The sequence below is a fragment of the Taeniopygia guttata genome, chromosome 1A (assembly GCF_048771995.1).
Source record: "Taeniopygia guttata chromosome 1A, bTaeGut7.mat, whole genome shotgun sequence".
Lineage (NCBI taxonomy): Eukaryota > Metazoa > Chordata > Aves > Passeriformes > Estrildidae > Taeniopygia > Taeniopygia guttata.
This window is the reverse complement of record NC_133025.1, coordinates 31751623-31770743: the sequence shown is the minus strand read 5'-3', so window position 1 is coordinate 31770743 and position 19121 is coordinate 31751623. Positions and strand designations below refer to the sequence as shown.

The 19121-nt window shown below is 38.6% G+C and overlaps 2 protein-coding genes across 6 annotated transcripts in view; one reads left to right on the top strand and one right to left on the bottom strand.

Moving 5' to 3' along the window:
* The window catches only part of MON2 (MON2 homolog, regulator of endosome-to-Golgi trafficking), a 64268-nt gene extending 49603 nt beyond the window's left edge, over positions 1–14665 (bottom strand). For all 5 annotated transcript variants that reach the window (XM_030258801.4, XM_030258790.4, XM_072922592.1 and 2 more), the window contains exons 1-2: positions 14533–14665; positions 1908–1971 (exon numbers count right to left, since the gene is read on the bottom strand). In XM_030258801.4, coding sequence (XP_030114661.2) covers positions 1908–1971; positions 14533–14643 — 175 coding nt within the window. In that variant the 5' untranslated portion in view covers positions 14644–14665. The remainder of the gene's footprint in view (positions 1–1907; positions 1972–14532) is intronic.
* On the top strand, positions 14594–17047 carry LOC115491222 (uncharacterized). Its single transcript, XM_072922624.1, has 2 exons — positions 14594–15209; positions 16845–17047. The coding sequence occupies exons 1-2, from the start codon at positions 14594–14596 to the stop codon at positions 16886–16888; spliced, it is 660 nt and encodes a 219-aa protein (XP_072778725.1). The 3' UTR covers positions 16889–17047.
* Positions 17048–19121: the final 2074 nt, after the last annotated feature.

The following is a 19121-nucleotide window of genomic DNA, read 5'->3' as shown; positions in this document are numbered from 1 at the left end:
CTGGAATTTCTCAAATTCTTATAAATAAATAATAAAGCATGTACACACTGCCAAGAATGAAGACTTTGAAACAGCTCAACTTAATTTTTCAAAGAGAAAGAAAGAAGTTAGATCAATGACCCCAAAGTTCATTGGGCAGGTTAAACATATCCCACTGAAAAATAACAAAGATTTTAAGATTTTAATAAGATTTTAAGCCTGCATCTATTTTCCTAAAAATTATAATCCTACACCATGAAAGGCTTCAAGAAAACACCAGATCAGCTTATTCAAAATAATCTGATACATTTGTTCTTATCTATGTTAGTGAAATGACAGTTTATATCAAAATATTTAAAAAATCATATCCTGATCAAAATACTTATTTGTATTACTAGAATGCCTTGTAGATGCTCCTAAATCATCTAGCAGTCAAAAAATATCCACTAGATTTCACAATTACATTGTAGCATTTTGCAGTTTTTTTACACAAAGTGATATATATAATTTTTCCTCAGAAGATATTAGATAGACAATCTCTTGACACTACCTTATGTATAAGATTAGCTTATAATTGATACCTCAAAAAATACAAGAGTTCATAAAGAACTGAGTCTGTTTAATGACATCATGCTTTAACTGTGGAACATTGCGATAATGTGCCGGCAAAGTACATTCTCCCAGTACAAAACTGCAGACTAGAGGAAGAAAAAGTTATTATCCTATTAGGAAAGATTAACTGATCAAAATAACTTTTAGCACCAGCTGGTTTCTTAACAACAAATCTGTGCGGGTTTTTTGAATGAAATCAATACTTACTACATTCCAGTTCAAACTTTCCAAGAGAAAATTATTTTTAAAATTTTACTAACTAAGAGAAAGTGTTCCCTCAAAAAGAGGAAAGCAAAGACTGCCCATCCATGACTAAATTTAATGATCTTTCCTATCTCTTCCCTTTGAAAACTGAAAGACAGAACTTTGCAGGTTTAGAAACTAGCTCTCTAAAACACAAACTTTATTATGCAGTAATATGTTGATAGCTTCCAAAATTGCTAACTACTGCTTTCTCTTTTTCATTTGTGTATTTTGATATAGCTGACATTACCTGGCATACTTTCCCCACTTATGTCAGCATTCATGACAGCAGTAAAAACAAAGAAAATAAACAAATAAAAAAGAGGCATTAAAGTGAAATACTGAGAAGTGGGTTTGTTAATTCAAATAATCCTAGAAAACGCCTCCTTAACAATATCTGATTTACATACCCCAAAACAAGATATGGTTTAGCAGCTATTTCACTGGACTTTCCAAACAATCTAGCATTTCAAGGATTTTGACTACATCTAGGGTAGACACTCAAGTATTGATGCAGGGACATTCAAATCTGGCCAAGGGCTTTCCCAGCAACTGGCCAGAAGCCAACTTTATAAAGCTGAAGACAAAGCTGCAGCTCACAAGATATGTCCCATCACTCAAGGCATTGGAACATATTAAATTGAATGACCTTGTCTCAGATAAAGATGGATTTTTGCCTGCCAGTTACAAGTCCCTAAAGGCTGGACTAATACATAGATGTATGTGGATCATGATGTAGAACTCCACACAGAGCACTCAATCACAACAATTAAAACACTGAGAATGTAGGGCCTAAGTATTTAATGTTATTTTTCTTAGTGGATGATTACTTTTGTAGAGCATCCACTGAAAATTGAGCCCTTCCTCAGCATCCTAATAGCATTAACAAGAAACAAGTAGTGTTAAAAAATTTCTGTGCTACTGGATTGTTTGCTAGGTGCCCAAAAGTAAAGCATCAAAAACATAGCACACACTAAAAGATGTGTAGTATTATTAGACATATCCAAGACATCTTTTTAACATTTTCATCTGTAACTCAGCTTTATTTTTCCTATAGCACAGCAAATAATTACCTGCCAAAATATCTGTGTTTCGTGCAGCTATTGTTTTCACTTTTATTATTCCTGATTCAGCAGCCTGGAAGAAAAGCAAACAAATAGTTTAGATGCTATATTATACATCAATATCTGCAAAGAAATAAAAAATATTGTAGATAAATAGAAAGGTATAGTCTCATATAAAGAAATGTGTTTGCAGTGGTTTCTACCAGCAGAGCTAATGCAGAAGTGAAATTTTTGTAGTTGCTGGAATTCCTTTCTAGAATTCCACAGGAAGGATTATATTCAGAAATTTTAGAAATCGTGATTCTCACTGTATTATGAATGCAAAAAAAAAAAAAAAAGACTAGTAAGCATAAACACTGTTACATAGTTTCTGTACAGTTGCAAGCTACAATTACAAAAATGAAACTCATCTTCCCCATGGATTTTGGCTCCCAAGCGTCCTACACAAAAGACCCCAAGGCAATGCCAAAAAGGTGACTTTCTAACAACATTGTCTGCTCTTCACTGCATGCCATACAGAGCACAGCACCAGTTCCTTCCCTTTCTCCAGAAGTATGACTTGGCAGAGCAGCAGCATCATCCTCTCCCTCGCCCACTCCTTCAGCAGGGCCAGGGCTGCGGGCCGGGTGACAGCGAGGGCTGCCCAGCCCAGCCAGGGCATCACACACGGCCCCAGGGGAGCAGCAACTCCCTCTCCAGTGCCCACAAACACTTCCCTGCAGAAATCACTCGAGTCATGCTCTCTAATGGAAATCAAGCCAAACACAAAATGTAACATTTAAGCTTTACATTTCAAGACTATGACTTCTGAAAGCCTTGTGTACAAAACACAAAAGATATATTACACATTGTGCCTTTCCGGTTTTATTTCATTAATACACTATAAGCCTCTGGAAAGAATTAAATAATCAAAATAAATGCAACAGGTTTTCCCAAATGACTGGATGCAAATTGCTGGAAAATACTGTTCTGCAAATTTGAAAGCACACTTCCCCCTTTATTTCAGCTTTGTATTTCTGTGCATTTTCCACACTAAACACTTCTATTTTTCCTCTGATACTACTATTTAAAGACATGTGCTGTCACCACACAGAAGAGATTAGAGAAGCAAAGAAACCATGTCATCAGAAATATGAAAATGATAGTACATTAAGTTTTACCAGGTGTTAATATTCCCTCTCCATCAGAACATTATTCCAACAAGATTTCACAGAAAGTCATGTTAAGGTGACTATAAATTGACAATTAAATCTTTTGATTAAGAGTTGACATACATATTTCTCAAAATAGCTAAATGAGAAATGCAAAGTTGAAGTTTTTTTTTGTTTGGCTCTTTTTTAAAAAGTTTTTATTTCCCAAAACAATATAGGAAGACTAAACACTGCCTTAAAATCCTGGAGATTTATTTAGATTTTTCTGAACACAGTTTTCTACTTTAAAAATAAAGTAAATAATATTCACAGTGCACGATTAACAATACAACATGCTCAAATGAACACAAAGCAATATGAACATATATATTTTGCATACATAAAATAAGGCGTGCCAAATGCAGCTCTTATTTATTTTAATTATATTAACTTAATGTGTTGAAGTTCTTGTCACAACACTTTGTTCCTATTAATTAATATAAAGGATTTGTCACAGTTCAACTTCAATTATCTTTAAACTGAAACTAATCAAAATTACTAATGGCAATTGATTTCTGTCTTGCCAGGAGTGACAAACTCATTCTGATTCAAAGAAATATTAAGACTGATCATATTAGTGGCATTCACAAACACCATGCACTTCGCACAAATTTTTTCCAACACAATGGCTCTCAGTTGTTTCCATGCTGGCTTTATATAAAATAGTATACATTTGGGAAGAAAAAAAAAAAAAAAAGGTAAAACAAAACAACTGCTGAATATAAGCATTCTTCTCCATGAGATACAGAAATTTGTATGATCACTTGCATTATGCTATGGTTTCTATTCAGAATCCCAGTTAAAAATGTTTACAGTTAAAAATTAATTACACCACATACATCCTTCAAAAGAAAAATACTCTACTGTATATGTAAAAGAAACAACATATTAACATTATAAAAAAATACCTCAGTTGATCACAAATATCCAACAGAAAACATGATAAGTACAAACAGTTCTAATCTGTATACATAAATGTAAAAGTGTGTTGGGATTGCATCCGTTTAAGTAGCAAAATAAAAGATATATTAATAGCTTTTAAGTTTACAAATTTACATCAATTACTATAGCAGTTTGCAGGACACTGTCACATGAGAAAAGGATCTTATAAAGCACTAATCAAGGAGATAGACAGCATTATAGTGTGTGTATTTATGGGTACAAATATGATAATTTATTTTCACATAAATATAAGACACAATGTTTTTAAAGCAATCACCAATTTTAGATGTATTATTACCAGCTTCCCTTATCACCACAACTCATAGTAGTCTAACAAGCAAGTCAGTTCTCTCTTTATTTTGAAAAGAAGCAAATACATGTAATTCCTGAAACATAACAAAGCTTAAATGTACTTAAAACCTTCAGCCAATTAGATTTCCAATTCTGTTGCTTTAATAACTGTGAAATGAACAGATATAAAATGTCTCAAACACACACCTGTCATTACTGAGTTTTGGTTCATGTTTCTCTTGAAGCAACTGCAGTACCCAGTCTGGAAAGGTAAAATATTGACAAAGAAGAGAAATTGACTCTCAGTGATAGCACATATTCAAGTCAATCTCTCCCAGTACTTTGATCTGGTTTTAATCAAACAGTAGATAATCCCACAGAAAATTCAACAGGACCCTCTAGGCTCAAACACTTGCCCCATCATCTTCCTGCTTCCGTGGAAATTACCAAGTATTTGCTGATTATGTGGAAATCACTCTTCAGAGAACTTATATACCAAAAAAAAAACCTTAAAAATCAGGACAGTGTGGTTTCAAGTAGACTGAAAAGAAGTCTATGCATTATATCTATCTCCTGGCCTCAAAGTTCCTCTCTGAATGTACAATCTGACAACAACATTCACAGCTGCCTTACAGATAGAGGTTCTCTGCATATGAGAGACCACAATGTGGAAGTGTGGAAATTCCAAAAACAGCTTCAGCAGTTTCTTAGATCCAAAACTCTTCTCCTCCTAACAGACTTCTCAGTTTTCAGTTGAAACAGGGAAGATTTCAGCCTTCCTGTCATTAGATATGCTGTGAGCATCTTCCTGTTTTTGGAAATTTTTACTTTGTTTAGGATATAAAACAGATATATATAGAGGTAGGTAATATCTGCTCAGGCAATCAGGAAGGAAAGATTTCACATATCCTCAAGCAGAACCAACATTTACCAACATCCAGGTAACATTCATGAGCTAAATTTTTCCACATTGTAGTTTGTGCACATACATTTAAAGATCTGTAACTCATCACATATGAAGATATTAGGATAAATGGGATATTCAATTCAACATGAATTCAACATGAAGCAAAGGGATGCTATCCACACAATGGGTGGCAAGAGGATCTAGAAAGCACCAGTTCTTCAAATCTGTCTTCTGGGACACTGTGGAAGCTCTGAAATCCAGCTGCAGCAGGCAATCTACATTACCTAGAGATACCACTAGAGCTAACTCCATGATCATCATAACATTATCCGGCAGCCCAAGAACAGGACTTGTTTTGGCAGTACAAAGAATAATGGCTTGGCATATGCTTGAACATTTAACTCTCTTGGACATCTTGGACCTCTATTGCAAGGCATACAGATAGGCAAGTAGGGGACCAGAGGTGTCAGCTGGGACATGACCTGACAGTACATCAGGTGCTCTGTAGTAATCTCTATGGATTTGTTGTTACTCTGGGGTAAACATGAAAGCGCTACCATACTTTTACTGAAAAATAATAGCATAGTTAACAACTTTTCCTAAGGGAAAGATGACACAAAATTTGAATCTAAAGTGAGAAAAAGCAATTGTTGTCTCTGCCATAGCAATTGTTTCTTTAAAAGTTTCAAACCAGGATTTAAAAAAAAAAAAATTAAAAGGATAAACATGCTGATCTTCAAAGGAAATTTGTATCTAACAATTAGGAACAGAAGTCAACACCTTTTTGACTTTATTAACCAAAAAAAAAATGTATTTCTGTAAGGATATTTAATGCAACAATCAAGCATGTGCTAATTTCTACTAAGGATTGATCTAACATTAAGATTCTTTTTGTATTAATTTCTAAATGTGATAGCATTGTTACCAAAAGTTAATAAAACCAAGAATTTTCACTGCTAGTGCTTTCGAATGACCATTTGTGTCTTCATTGTACATTAAAGCAAACTGCTATCTCCAGAGACACTAAAATTGTTGTAATGTTTGCAGTCCTTACCACACAAGTTATTGATTTCTCCAATCTCAAAAGAAAAGCATTCAGGAATGATGATTTGTATTGGTATTTACATTATAATGTTTACCAACCTTTTATTCAGACTGGATGAGAGTAATATGTTATCTATAGTCACTTCCATACCTATTCCAAGAAATAAAAAGAGCAATTTTTTTATATCCACAACTGTCTGCCTTTCCAATTGGAACACTAACCCTAAATCCAACAGTTTAGATAAGAGGTCTTCCTGTCTAAAGTAGAATTTCACTTCATTGTTATTCTGGCTTGCTGTGCAAAACCACATTCTGGACCATTACTGTACTGCTACACTATTATTTGAAAAGAACACACAAAAAACTCCTCACTAAATCTGTCTCATGAAAGCACTCAAGTGTACCACATTTGTGTGTAAAAGCACTGTACTTGCCTCCTGTATTTTTATCTTCCTCCCCCAGAGTACAATCCCAACTCTGACCCTTCTCTTTTATATATACTCATTTTACATATAATTTAAACTGGCAAAAGGCCAGTCTTGATCTGACATGGCTGTACACTCACAGATGTTTATTACACTGAACAATTTATCACTTTGTTACAAAATTATCGTGAATTCAGAAAAAAAATTTAACAGATTTTATAAAAAATCTTCAGCTGGAGAAGAAAGTGTAAGATATTGCAGTTTATGCTTTTTGTTTTTCAAAAATACACAATCTTGTTCGTTTCCAGCTTTAGTGCAACTATATTAGTTGCTCTCATATTCAGAGTGCTCTTTCAAACTTGACAGGAATGACTACTCCTCTGGCCCATTAATCTTCTGAAATTGTCAGTTTGCAGTACCAGTAGCCAATTCAGAATCCTGAAGGTTAACCATTACTAATGCCAGGAGAAATGCCAGAGTTATCTGAAGTGCTTCAGAGCTGCTGCCCCTGGAGCTGTCTCAATTGATGTGACTATGAAGATATTCAAAAACAAATACTTACTATCACAAGTTTTCATTTGACAGTCAAAATACTATACCTCAGCTGGAAAGAACATCACATATAAATTAAAAGATCAAATCACAATGCATAACATAAAACAACTCATTACCAAAGAGCACTAAGATAGACAGAAAGGCAAAAAATCTAACACCTGAAAGAGAAGAAACACAAGGCACTTAGCAACAAATTTTTAAGTTCTTCTCCCTTCAACAGACAGAAGAAGAATGTACCTCATATGTTGTACTGCATTCTATATAAATTATATGGATACCTAAATATTACGTATGATATATTATCCATAGTATCTCTCAGGATAAGGATATCCTGAGAGAGCCCATGTCTATCATTAAGAGATTTCTGAGTGATCTGTGCAAGTACGACACAACTGATTTTAAACCACTGAAAACAGAGCACTTGCACTTGAAATGTACATTTCAAGCGGAGTCACCAAAGATTTCCAACTTCTGCTACAAGTTTCCTGTATAATCTTCAAGAAGCCATGGGAGGCAGATGGAAATTAAATCAGAGGTTAAGATGCACAAATTTAAATATTTAGACTCCCATTACAATGGAGATTGTCTCTCCTGAATGCTCCTTAATTCTTAAAGCTTCTCCTTAAGCTAATTCAGCTGACCCACTAGCAGGGGCTCAAAGCAGAGGTCTAAGCTTAGGCCTCTGTATCCAAGACAACTACACGCAGACACAGGAAGACCTATGCTCTTCTGGACCGGAGGCTGGAAGCTAAGGAAGAAACATTATTGTATCTCAAGTGGCAATGTAGAACACCTAGTGTGTAGGTGTTCTGCACAATCAATGAAGCTTAGACACCCAACATCAGGCAACTTAATCCTGCACTGAAAAGTGCAACTTGGAAAGCAGAAAGACAGACTGAAACAGTGAAACTTTTAACAATTTTCTTCATTCATTGAATTTAAAGGTATTATATGGTGAAGAAATCTGACCCATGTGCCTTATGTGAATGACTTCAGAACACGTGACATTTCTTCTCATAGACTAAAATGATCACATGAAACTTATTTACAATGACCATGAAGCTCAGAACACATCTGAATAGATGTTTTCCCCTAGAAATGTAAGAATTTACTTTTAAAACCATAATTTTGATAAAATACTACTGTATAAAGGTCAATATTAAAAAAAATAACTGCAAAATTAATGGACTCCAAGCATGAAGCTAGCAGACACAGCAAATGGTAACATTAAGAAATTATAAAATAAACTAAAAGAGGTATTAGGGATCACTGGTTTCAAGTTACCAGTTCAACTATGGGCTGGCAACTTAAGAATGCTACAGAGTAATCTCCAATCACATGCACAAAACACATGATTTAGTGCAAACTGCCTAAGTATGACAACATACATTTTTACAGAGCATTGTTTCTCTATTTCAAAAGAACCCTTAAAATATTAGTTAAGTGAATACCCATCAAAAACAAACAAACAAACAAAAATCTAGTTTTCACCCTTTTAATGTTGTGAAGACCTGAAAATAAAACAACCTTGAAAGTCCCGTGCAGGTTGAATTCCCTGTGGGCTACAGTGTCAGAATTACTTAAACCATTTCATTCAAAAAATAAAGCAGGAAACCCAAGACTTGGTTACTCCTACAGAAAATGGTCTATGTCTTCTTTCCTAGGTTCATTTGGCTCATCCTTTTACCACTAAAGCAGCACAAATGCAGAGCACTCAGAAGCTATTCAATGCTGTAAGTACATCAAGTGACTCAGATGCTCATATCACAAGACAGTTCAGCATGTAATTTTTTTCCCTGCAATATGTCTACTGCACTATGTTCAACAAAATTTCTGAAATATTATTACCATTACAGAACAAACAGCTAACCAATATTCACACGTTTTAACTGTTCCTTCCAGTTGCACTAGGAGTCCTAATGATCCCTTTGACATTATATACTAAATTAACTGATCTGTATCTTTTTAATGTGTACCTTTAATCTGTACCTTTTTCAATACATCCTCATGTTTAGTTTCACACAGCTACCCAATGACATCAGAGGTTCTCTAAAAAGGACAAGCTTCCTAATTAAATTTTTGGCATTAGCTTTAAAATGTGTTTGGTGTAACATTCCTAAACAAGAATTATTTGACCCAGGGGACTGAACTGTCATGTATGTCAGTCAATGCAAACAAGGCTGGACTCCAAAGGAAGAAATACAGAATAATGCTCATCTTCACACAACACAACACGCAGCCTTCTTGCCTCAGGCTAGTCCACACCACATCTACTGTAATTAAACGATTTAAAGTTTGCTTTGTCCAGAAGCCACTAAAGTCCTACTTTTTTAACTTTTACCCTATGAGCTTTGTAAGGCTACTTGCCTGCAAGTAGAGTTGCTTATAAAAGAAGAAAAAATAAGGTTGCAAAATTGGATTATATTCTTTTTGCTAGATATAGCAAATTACAATACAGTTTCAAGAAGATGGCTGTGTGTCAAAGATGCACAACTCAATAAGTAGCTAAGTAAAAGCAATGCTGCTCCTTCAAACAAGGATTGGGTAAAGAAACAGCACAGTGAGGCTACCAAAAGCTTTCTTCCAAGAGACTCAAGAGAGCATTTCTACTCACCAAAATATTCAAACCTAATTCTGTGATGCTCTTCCAGTGGAGGCAAGTTGAACACCACTTCTTTTCCAGCCCTATTACAGCAACAAACACCCTAAAACATACAGGCACCTGCAACCCATTACACAACTGCCAAGAAAAGGGCATGCCCTGGCCCAGGCCTAGCTGATCCTGCCAAGGGATGATGCAGTAGTCCCTGTCTGCCTCAACACCACCAGCCCTCTGCCTTCCCCTCTCCTACCAGTATGGATGTGCCTGAAACTGTGCAGGGAGCTGGAAAAGAGTTAATTTTTGTGGCATTTTTTTAAACTCCCTTTGATTTAACTGCTATTTAAAAGTCAATGAAAAACCTGAGACAACACAGAGACTACAAGCCTACTAGAAAGCTGCAACTGCTTGATTAGATCTGTGTAAACAACAAGGATTTACATACAACTGGAATTCAGGCTGTGAGAATCTTTTGGGTATACTTATTTTAACTCCATCTTATTATCTTAACTCCATTATTTCTGCCAATTATAAATATTTCTCCCTTTTATTTCTAAGTTTTTTAATGCAGTGGAATTACCTAACCAAATTAGATGCAGTTTACTGAGCAGTATTTTCATTCTGTAATAAAAAACAGCTGGTAACCTATTTAGGACATGAAACCATTTTCAATTCTGTGATAAGAGAAAATTCTTACTCCAGTCCACCAAGAAGTACACTACCAGCCTTCCAAAAATGCAGCACACAATACCAAAACTCCAGTCACTAGGAGGTTACAACAGTTTATAAAGCTCTATGTATGCAGCATGGAATTCAGTACAGCATAAGCAGCATTGCAATACTCTTTAGAGCAAATCTCAGAGCCCACTGTATTTAAAATTATGTGTTAATGATCAAATAGTATTGCTTTCTATGAGAAACCAGATTATTTGAGGGGACATCAACAGGATTGATACCTGTACCAAAGACTGTTTCATCCTCTGTAATTTCAAACTCCAAAAGACAGGGGTTTAGTTACACTTTCCTGAGAGTTTCTATCCCATCCATGGCTAGCATCTACTTTTCTAATTGGGTAACAGAAATACACCATGAAAATACAAACATATTTTTCAGCAATATCATTATTTGTATGTCTGTCAGTATAAACAGGGTGGCATATCAGAGACATAATCACCGTATCACTTCTTGGTCATAGTGTATAGCATTCATACCTAGTACACTTCTGTAGTTAGTGCAGATCTGAGAAAGTATCAAACATAAAAAACATCTAGCAACAAAGAGAAATGGGTTTCAAGTGTAATAGTAACTGGTATTCTCCACATCCTAAAAAAAATAAGTGTTACATTATTTAAACCCCGAACATTGTCAGCAATATAATTTCAGCAGCTCCTATTTTTAAAGCCTTAAATGGCATAACCTAGGGAAATCCTACTCGGGTATTATTTGTTAACACAGAGCACAGATAATATACGGATACTTTGGAGCCAACATCCTGTTATTTCTCAGTTAAAAGCTCTAACTAAGGGGAAGGAAGTTGGCCATATTTGTGTCCCAAGTTTAACACTGGGAGTAACTCAGTAATTTCAATGTTTCTTAATAGATTATTGCAGTCAGCAAAAACCTCAGATTCTACAGCCATAAGTTACTGGACTTCCAACTACACGATTTTCACATAAACACGACCTACTAAGAAAACTTTACAGACTCAGGGTAACAGAAAAACTGAAATTAAAGTCCTCAAAACATCGAGGAGTTCAAGTTCCATTTTCAATAAGGATTCATTAAGAACTCACTTCTACTTCCTAATTGAGGATAAGATCTAGATCCTATGGTTGGTTGTCCCCTTCTCTTCTGCAACCAAACCCCACCCTCACCCGCCTCCTCCAAAATAACTCCACTATACTTCTTCAGCTGTGTCATATACATGCCTGTTCAAAGAATCATTGAATATTGTTTTGGTGTCTCTGAACCTAAGAGATACTGCATAATTTTGTAATAACATATGCATTAGAAAGGTGTTTAAAGAGTGTAAACGAAAACCCTTTTAACAAAAAGGGCTCTATTTTTCTGATCATACAACTGGTCTAAATCCTTACAGTATTGGTTAGAGAATTCACTCAGGTTACTATCTGAACAACAAGCAGAACTGAGAAGTACATTACTACTTTTATCACAGCAAACCCATCAGCAAAATTCACTTTGTAGAATTTTAATACTATTAATATAAAAACAAAACAAACAAAACCAGAACAGACAATTCATTTTAGAAGTGGCTGAAGATAACAACTGTGAGCAAAATCTTTGACTATATCAGACACTGGAAAGATTATGAGAAGCAGTTTACCTTTATAAAGTACCTATCAAATCTAACAACTATGATATACATCTCGTAACTATTAATTTGGGACTAGGAGTTTTTTAATGGTTTATCCCAGTATGGTAAGCTCATTAAGTGACATGAAAGCATACACATCAACTGCAATACAAACTCATAAATTACAATGCATGTGGGAGAGTTTAGTTACACTGCAAGTTAAAAAGTGGGCTCGTAAGTAGAATGAATTTGCTTTTAAAAGCCAATATTTAAACATGGTTTAAAAAACCAATGTTGTTTCAAGTCAGTAAGAAAAATATGCCATTCATCTGATCATTCTAGCCAAATCTAATCATGATCAGACCAAAAGCACGCAGTTAAAATATCTCTTCAAACAGCTGAGATTTGACCAAAAAAAGGACACCCATTTTCTTTAAAACTAGAACAAAAAAAGGGCTTCCAGAGTGAGGAAGTAAGATCGTTTCCTGCAACTGTATCACACATCCTACTGTAAGACTGCTTTCACCTCAGACACTTTGTTAAGAACACACAACTCCCAGCAGAAAGTCCCACCTCCTTATAAACATCTTCCAGTACTATTCCAATAAACCTATCCAAATCTCAAACAATTGTAAAAAAAGTTTGTTAAGTGCTTTTAATGAAGAAAGCTAAACAAACTGCTGTCAATTTAAAGCAAACAACACAAAGGTTGAACTTACACAAGAATATGATAAACATGCTGAACAAGTATGAAGTACATGCAGTAGTTACTATAATATTCAGCCATGGCAAACCTAATGAAGCATTACTAAAAATACTAGCTTACGAATGACACTGCCCAACTCCTTTGTAGATCTCAAGGAAAATAAATATTAACACAGTGGGGAAACTTGTTCAGAGACTAAACAAGAGTCACACAGTAATACACAGAAGGGAGTGCAAGCAGCACTCCCATCTCCCTCCAAACACACAGAAATTTCCGTTCTACTGACCGCAGCTTTTTCTTATTTACATGTCACCACACACAATTCATCAGGACTGATCACAACTTTCTCTTCTATTTCTGTGACCACACAAAATTTCGCAAACACACCAGCATTCTTCTGCAAACTAAAATAGTACACAACATGCTCTGCTACAGTGTGTCACTTCGTGTCTTACAAAACAAGCACAGTCATTAGCTTCAATTCAGCTGTTCAAGTGTATAATACTTTGTACAACATCAAATATGCTATCACTTAATTGGAACTTATGTCACATAACACATGCAATGCCTTTCTTATGTGCTTCTGGGTCTGCATCTTAATCTGACTTAATCTTTCCTCTCACTATTTCATAGAAAACTTTTTAAAATGGCAAGTGGCAAGCCGCTGATAGGGAAAAAGTTAAACTGACTGCATAAAAACAACAGAAAAACATATGGTTAAAAATTATATTGTAAGTTAACAAGAAAAATTCAGATTCCTCTTCAATTAAAGTAATCCTGCTCACCGAGATTACTGAGGTCTCAGACTACACAGCATAAACTCAGGTTTCAAAACTAAAACACATAATCCTACTGGAATGAGTTTATTAAAGTAACCCAAACTTTTGTATCCCAAGCTTCCTCGGTTGTCCCCACACTTGGAAAGCCACACAACCCAAAACGACAGGGCAGCGATGACGAGCGACCCGCACAGCTCAGACCGGCAGTCACGGGTGCGCAATGGTGAGGAATAAGGCACGCTGGCCCGGGCACCACGGCCTTTGAGAGAGGGCAAGGCACACACCCGAGGGGAGAGCTCCGGGGCCCCGGGCTCCCACCGGAGCCGCAGGGCCGGCGGGGCTCAGCACGGCCCTCCTCGGCCGCAGCCGGCCCCTCGGCTCCCCGCTCGCTGGGCCGGCGAGTTTGGCTGGCTCGATGGTGCCGAGACAGCCAAGCCAAACTCCGTGTTTTCCCCGCAGGGCGCCGCGGGCGAAGAGGGGCCGCCCCGCTCGGCCCGTCAGCAGACGGTCTGTCCACATCCCCGCTCCCCGAGGGGCACAGCCCTGCCCGCGGCCCCCGCCTCGGCAGCGCACTGACAACAACAGCCACAGAACACGCGATAGGCACAGCCACGGCTGGGCACAGCCACATCCCGGCACAGCCACATCCCGGCACAGCCACATCCCGGCACAGCCACATCCCGGCACAGCCACGGCTGGGCATCGCCCGCGGCCGTGGAGGTCGGAGCTCACCGGGAAAGGCAGCGGGCTGGGTGCTGGAGCGCGGGCACGCCGGCAGCTCCGCTCCGGCCGCCGCGGGGCCAGAGAGGCCCCTCCGGAACGGCGTCCGCCGCCCGGCTCAACCCAGCACGGCCCGGCTTGATTCGGCTCAGCGCCGCTCACCTCTTTGACGGGGGGGAATTTTTTCCGGCACTCCAGGCTCAGGCCCCGCAGGTCCCCCTGCATGTTTTCCAGCAGCTTCTTCACGGCTTCGGGGCTGCTGGTCCCGGCCATGGCGCCGCCGGGCCGGCCCCGGGCCGGGCGCTGTTCCGAGCGGGCAGGGGCAGCGCCTGTCTCTCCGAGCCCCGGCCGACACGTCTGCGCCCCGCACCGGAACCCTCCGGCCCGGCCGCGTCCCCTCCCCGCGCCGCGTCCCCCCCGCTCCCACAATGCCGGGCGCCGGCAGCTTCCGCACACACGGCCGGGGGCGGGGAGAGCGGCGGCCGCCGGCAGGGAGGGAGGGAGAGAGGGAGGCGGTGCCCGGACCCGTCCTGCCCAGCCGGGCCGGGCGCGGCCCAGGGAGCGGGGCTCTTTCCCCGAGGCCCCTTCCCCGCAGTGTCGCTGGGTCTGCGTGAAGCGGCAGGAGAGGCGCTGGGACCTGGCCCGAGGCGGGGGGCAGCTGCCGTGGGGAGGAGACAAACTGCGGCGTTCGCGAAGGGTCACTGAGGAGCAAGGTGGCGAAGCTGTTTGGGCTTCAGCAGCCGCCAGCCCCGCCGAGCGGCTGCAGGACCATAGGGGTCGGTCCTCTCCGGCCACGTCAGGCTCTCAGGAGCGTTTGATTGAAAAAAGCAGAAAGCGAGGTATACTGCTTTTCTTTTGAATCCTGAAGTTCTTGGTTTCTTTCCAATGCGAGTGATTGTGCACCGAAACAGACTGCTCGGAGAGTTTGCAGAGTCTCCCTCGCTGGAGATTCAAGAGCCGTCTGGATACAATTCTATGCAGTGTGCTCTGGGGTGACTCTGCTTGAGCACGGAGGTTGGACGAGATGACCCAGAGCGGTCCCTTCCACTTGCCCGTTATTCCGTGGTTCTTCAGCCGGGGCGAAGCTTTGTGCCCTCCTCGGCCCCTGAGCTCCGTGGTTTCCTCTAAGCGAAGCGAGGGTGAATCCTTCAATGAGGAGCTTTAAGATAAATAGAGGCAGGGAAAAAACAAGGGCATGTGGAATGGTTGGGTCCCAGGTACCTTCCAGCAATGTCCCTCAGAATTCCATAGCAGCAATTTTTAACCCATTTCTAAAGCTGTCTCCTGAACAACTAGCACACGCTCTTCAGTATTTGTTACTCGTAGTAATGCAGGGGAGCTTAGGCCTGATGGTTGCCTGGGAGCTTCCTTCTGGAGGACACCATTCATCGTACACCATAACAACATTTCACAAATATTTTGGTCTCTGCAATAATAATGTTTCCATATTCTTCATACTGCAAATACTGTACTTGCTGGCTGCCTACATGGTATGCAGTACAGTTGTGTTCTCCACCTATAAACCGAGGGAGTTGGAAAACATCTGTGAGTTTTGACATGCTGTAGTTTTCCAACCTGGGAGTCGTGAAAGAAAAATTAAGAAGCAGCCAAATGAAGGACAAATTTTAACTGCCATACGATTTAAAAAATTTTAAGTAACAGCTTTTCTTCAGACTTTCCTGAAAGTCTTCAGTCTTACTCAATGTTCTAATATTTTGGGGTTTTTGTCTTGTAATGAAACGTTAAAACTTTATAAATTTGAGCATCCCTACTTGTATGTTGAGTTCATTTACTGTGAGAACCATTGCAAATGATATAGTAAACAGGCTCCCACTGGCACAGCATATATGTATATATATATGTATGTACCTGTATACATAAATATTTAGGGGTGCTTTGCGAAGCAAAGACTGCAGGCTTGTTTTCTAAGTAATTTGTTATTTTAAGATCTTTATTTTTATATTGTTTTCAATATACTGGCTGTTAGCTTGGCAGAACTGGATAAATGGGTGTGAATTTTTAAAACTATATGTAATGCTGCCGCAATTGAATTAAATAGTCGAACTTTATGTGCCTTCAGACAAGGAATTAGGATTTTACCCCTGTGTCCACTAAAAGCAAAATGATTCTATAACATTGTTATACATTCAAAGTGCATTGGTCTGTTTATTCTCAAAAGCTTTGATTTTTCTATGCTTACTTAAAACAAAACCAGCAACAAAAGAACAAGACTTGTCTTCAGTAGAATGATTTACATGCTTAACCAATAAGCATTTTCCTAAGGATTTTCCCATCTTATGTATCTGTTCTGGGCTTCAAGCTTGATGCAAGTCACAGACCAGTCCAAATACCTTAATAAGAAACATGGGTGATTAGCTAGGAGAATGAATAAATGAATGAATGACTATGCACATGTATTTCTTAGGTAATTGTTGATGATTTACTTCCTTTTTGTTTTTTGGATTTTTCCACAGATTTACGGTATGTAGTAAGCCATGGACACATTGATATTCCTTGAACCTACTTGTCTGCCTGCGTGCACACTTGATATCACTTAGGTTAATCATACATATCTTTTCAACTACCAGCTTAGACTCAGTTGCTCAGCATTGCCAGCCAAATACTGCCAGATTGTTCATGAGTTTGGAAATGAATCTTACAGTTTGTAGAATTCTTACAGTTGTAGAATTGAAAACTCTTCTGGATCTGCTGAATACAAGAAATGGGAACATGTGCCTGAATCTCATACATGTCTCTCAAGCAACAAGGTCATCTTTCTCACTGTTTTGATGTATGCCTTTTGTAAATGCAGAGATTTATCAGTTAATCTAAACCAGTGCAGTAAAGCTAAACTGTTCAAACTAGCCAGGATCCTTTTAAGTGACACTGATTTGATTGTGAATGTGGCTTCTGCAGTTACATTTCATTGCAATAGATTCTATTGCATGTAGTCCTAACTCTCAGCAGAAGTGTTGCCAGTCTTTTGTACACTTAAATACCCTGGTTACAATTCAAGTCACTTTTGATTCAGAAGGTGGCACAGCGTATTTACACATCTCTGAGGGCACATTTTTGACCAGCAAGTTAAGAATGCTAGTTAGCTGTTATGCTGACTTAATTGGGAATAGTACATGTGCCTGCATCTCAGGTGCATCTCTCAGCTTTTAAGCTAACTTTGTATTTCACTGCAATAATTATGTTGTGGTTTTATTTGTTATTAAATTATATGTTATTTTGTGATGGGCAGTGGGTGATTGAAATAATCCCCTTTAGCTTTATGGCCCTAATTACCAACAAAAATGCTCATGAGACCTATTGTGACTCATTAAGTTACCTCATGTTCATTCCAAATGATGTGCATCAGTCCTTTTAATTTGATTAAATATGGGATAGCATTCGGCTGTATTAATTTCAGGTGTTTAGTCCTAATTATAGCCCATCCTGGTAGATGTATGCAGGTGCAGGCTTTGTATATGAGAACAGGGTTCTGTCATCATGCTGTACAGAGGCAAAACGATCAGATTTCATTCACTGTGGCAATTAATTGGTTTCATTGTTATGGGAAGAGTTGTGATTTTCCTGTGATTTCACTTTACCTACCCTCCTGTATAATTCTGTAAGTGATATGAATATGTAAGTAGTGACATAACTAAACTTCAGGAGATGAAAAACCAATTTTGTGGAAAAGTGAAGGTGTTTGCAGACATCTCTGGTGAATTTTTTGTACTGCAGAGTTAGGAACCATAATGGAGAAAATTTTGCCTCAGATTGAACATAGATACTGATATTAAAAGACAAAGTTAAGTTTTAAATTAAAAGACAGTGAGAGATGGATTAATACAAAATATGTCATTTAGCCTTTTATAAAAACTATGCATTGTATTGGTCTGTGTAAGCACAAAGAAGCCCTTTACTATTGAACACTTCAGTAGCTCCTTAAATTGCAAAAGAAGTGGGCCAAGAGAGTACTTGTTGTGACACAAATGGGTTAAAAGAAGTAATAAACTTCCCCCTAGTATATGGTATTCTTTGGGGGGTTTTTATGGAATAGAAATGAAGTCCTTGGTCCTTTATGTGGCTGTGCAAGGAAGTTAGATGTACCAGCAGACCGAAAAGTACCTTTTCCAATGCGAACTCCTCATTAATTTAGCCTGTGTTCCTTTCTGCATAGGAGTGAGCATATGTTTACATGTTAGTACCCCTTTTGTTTGTATGCTTATTTGGTCAACTAAAAAAGAAATCCCATCTGTTCTCTACTGGTGGATCATCCTCTTTGCCATTAGCAAAGTATTGGTAATTATGTCACATTTTGTTTAAGGTCATTCACAACAGTGTTAAGCAGCAATGCCCAAAATGTCAGACCTATGATGTGTATTAGGTAGGCAGTGATTTCCCGTTGAGTGCAGAACTCCAGGGCCTACACACAAATCTCTACACCAGAGGCTTAGATGCTTCCAAAACTCACATGTAACCAGACAGCAAAGCTGTTTTGCCAGTTTTTCCTGCTTGAATCTTGTCCAAACAGATTTTCAAACCAGTGGTGTTTTGTTGTTATTGGGGTGGGTTTGTTTGTTTGTTTTGGTTTGTTTTATATTGGCCTTTTGTGTGCTGGTAATTGAATCAGCTGAACCTGGTAACAGCCTTTGTGAGAAAGAACTGATGTCCGATGTTTGAATTAATTTATTGCTGTGTTAGAGCTGGCAATGTAACAACAGACCAATAGAAACATGATCATCACAAAATTTTATCAA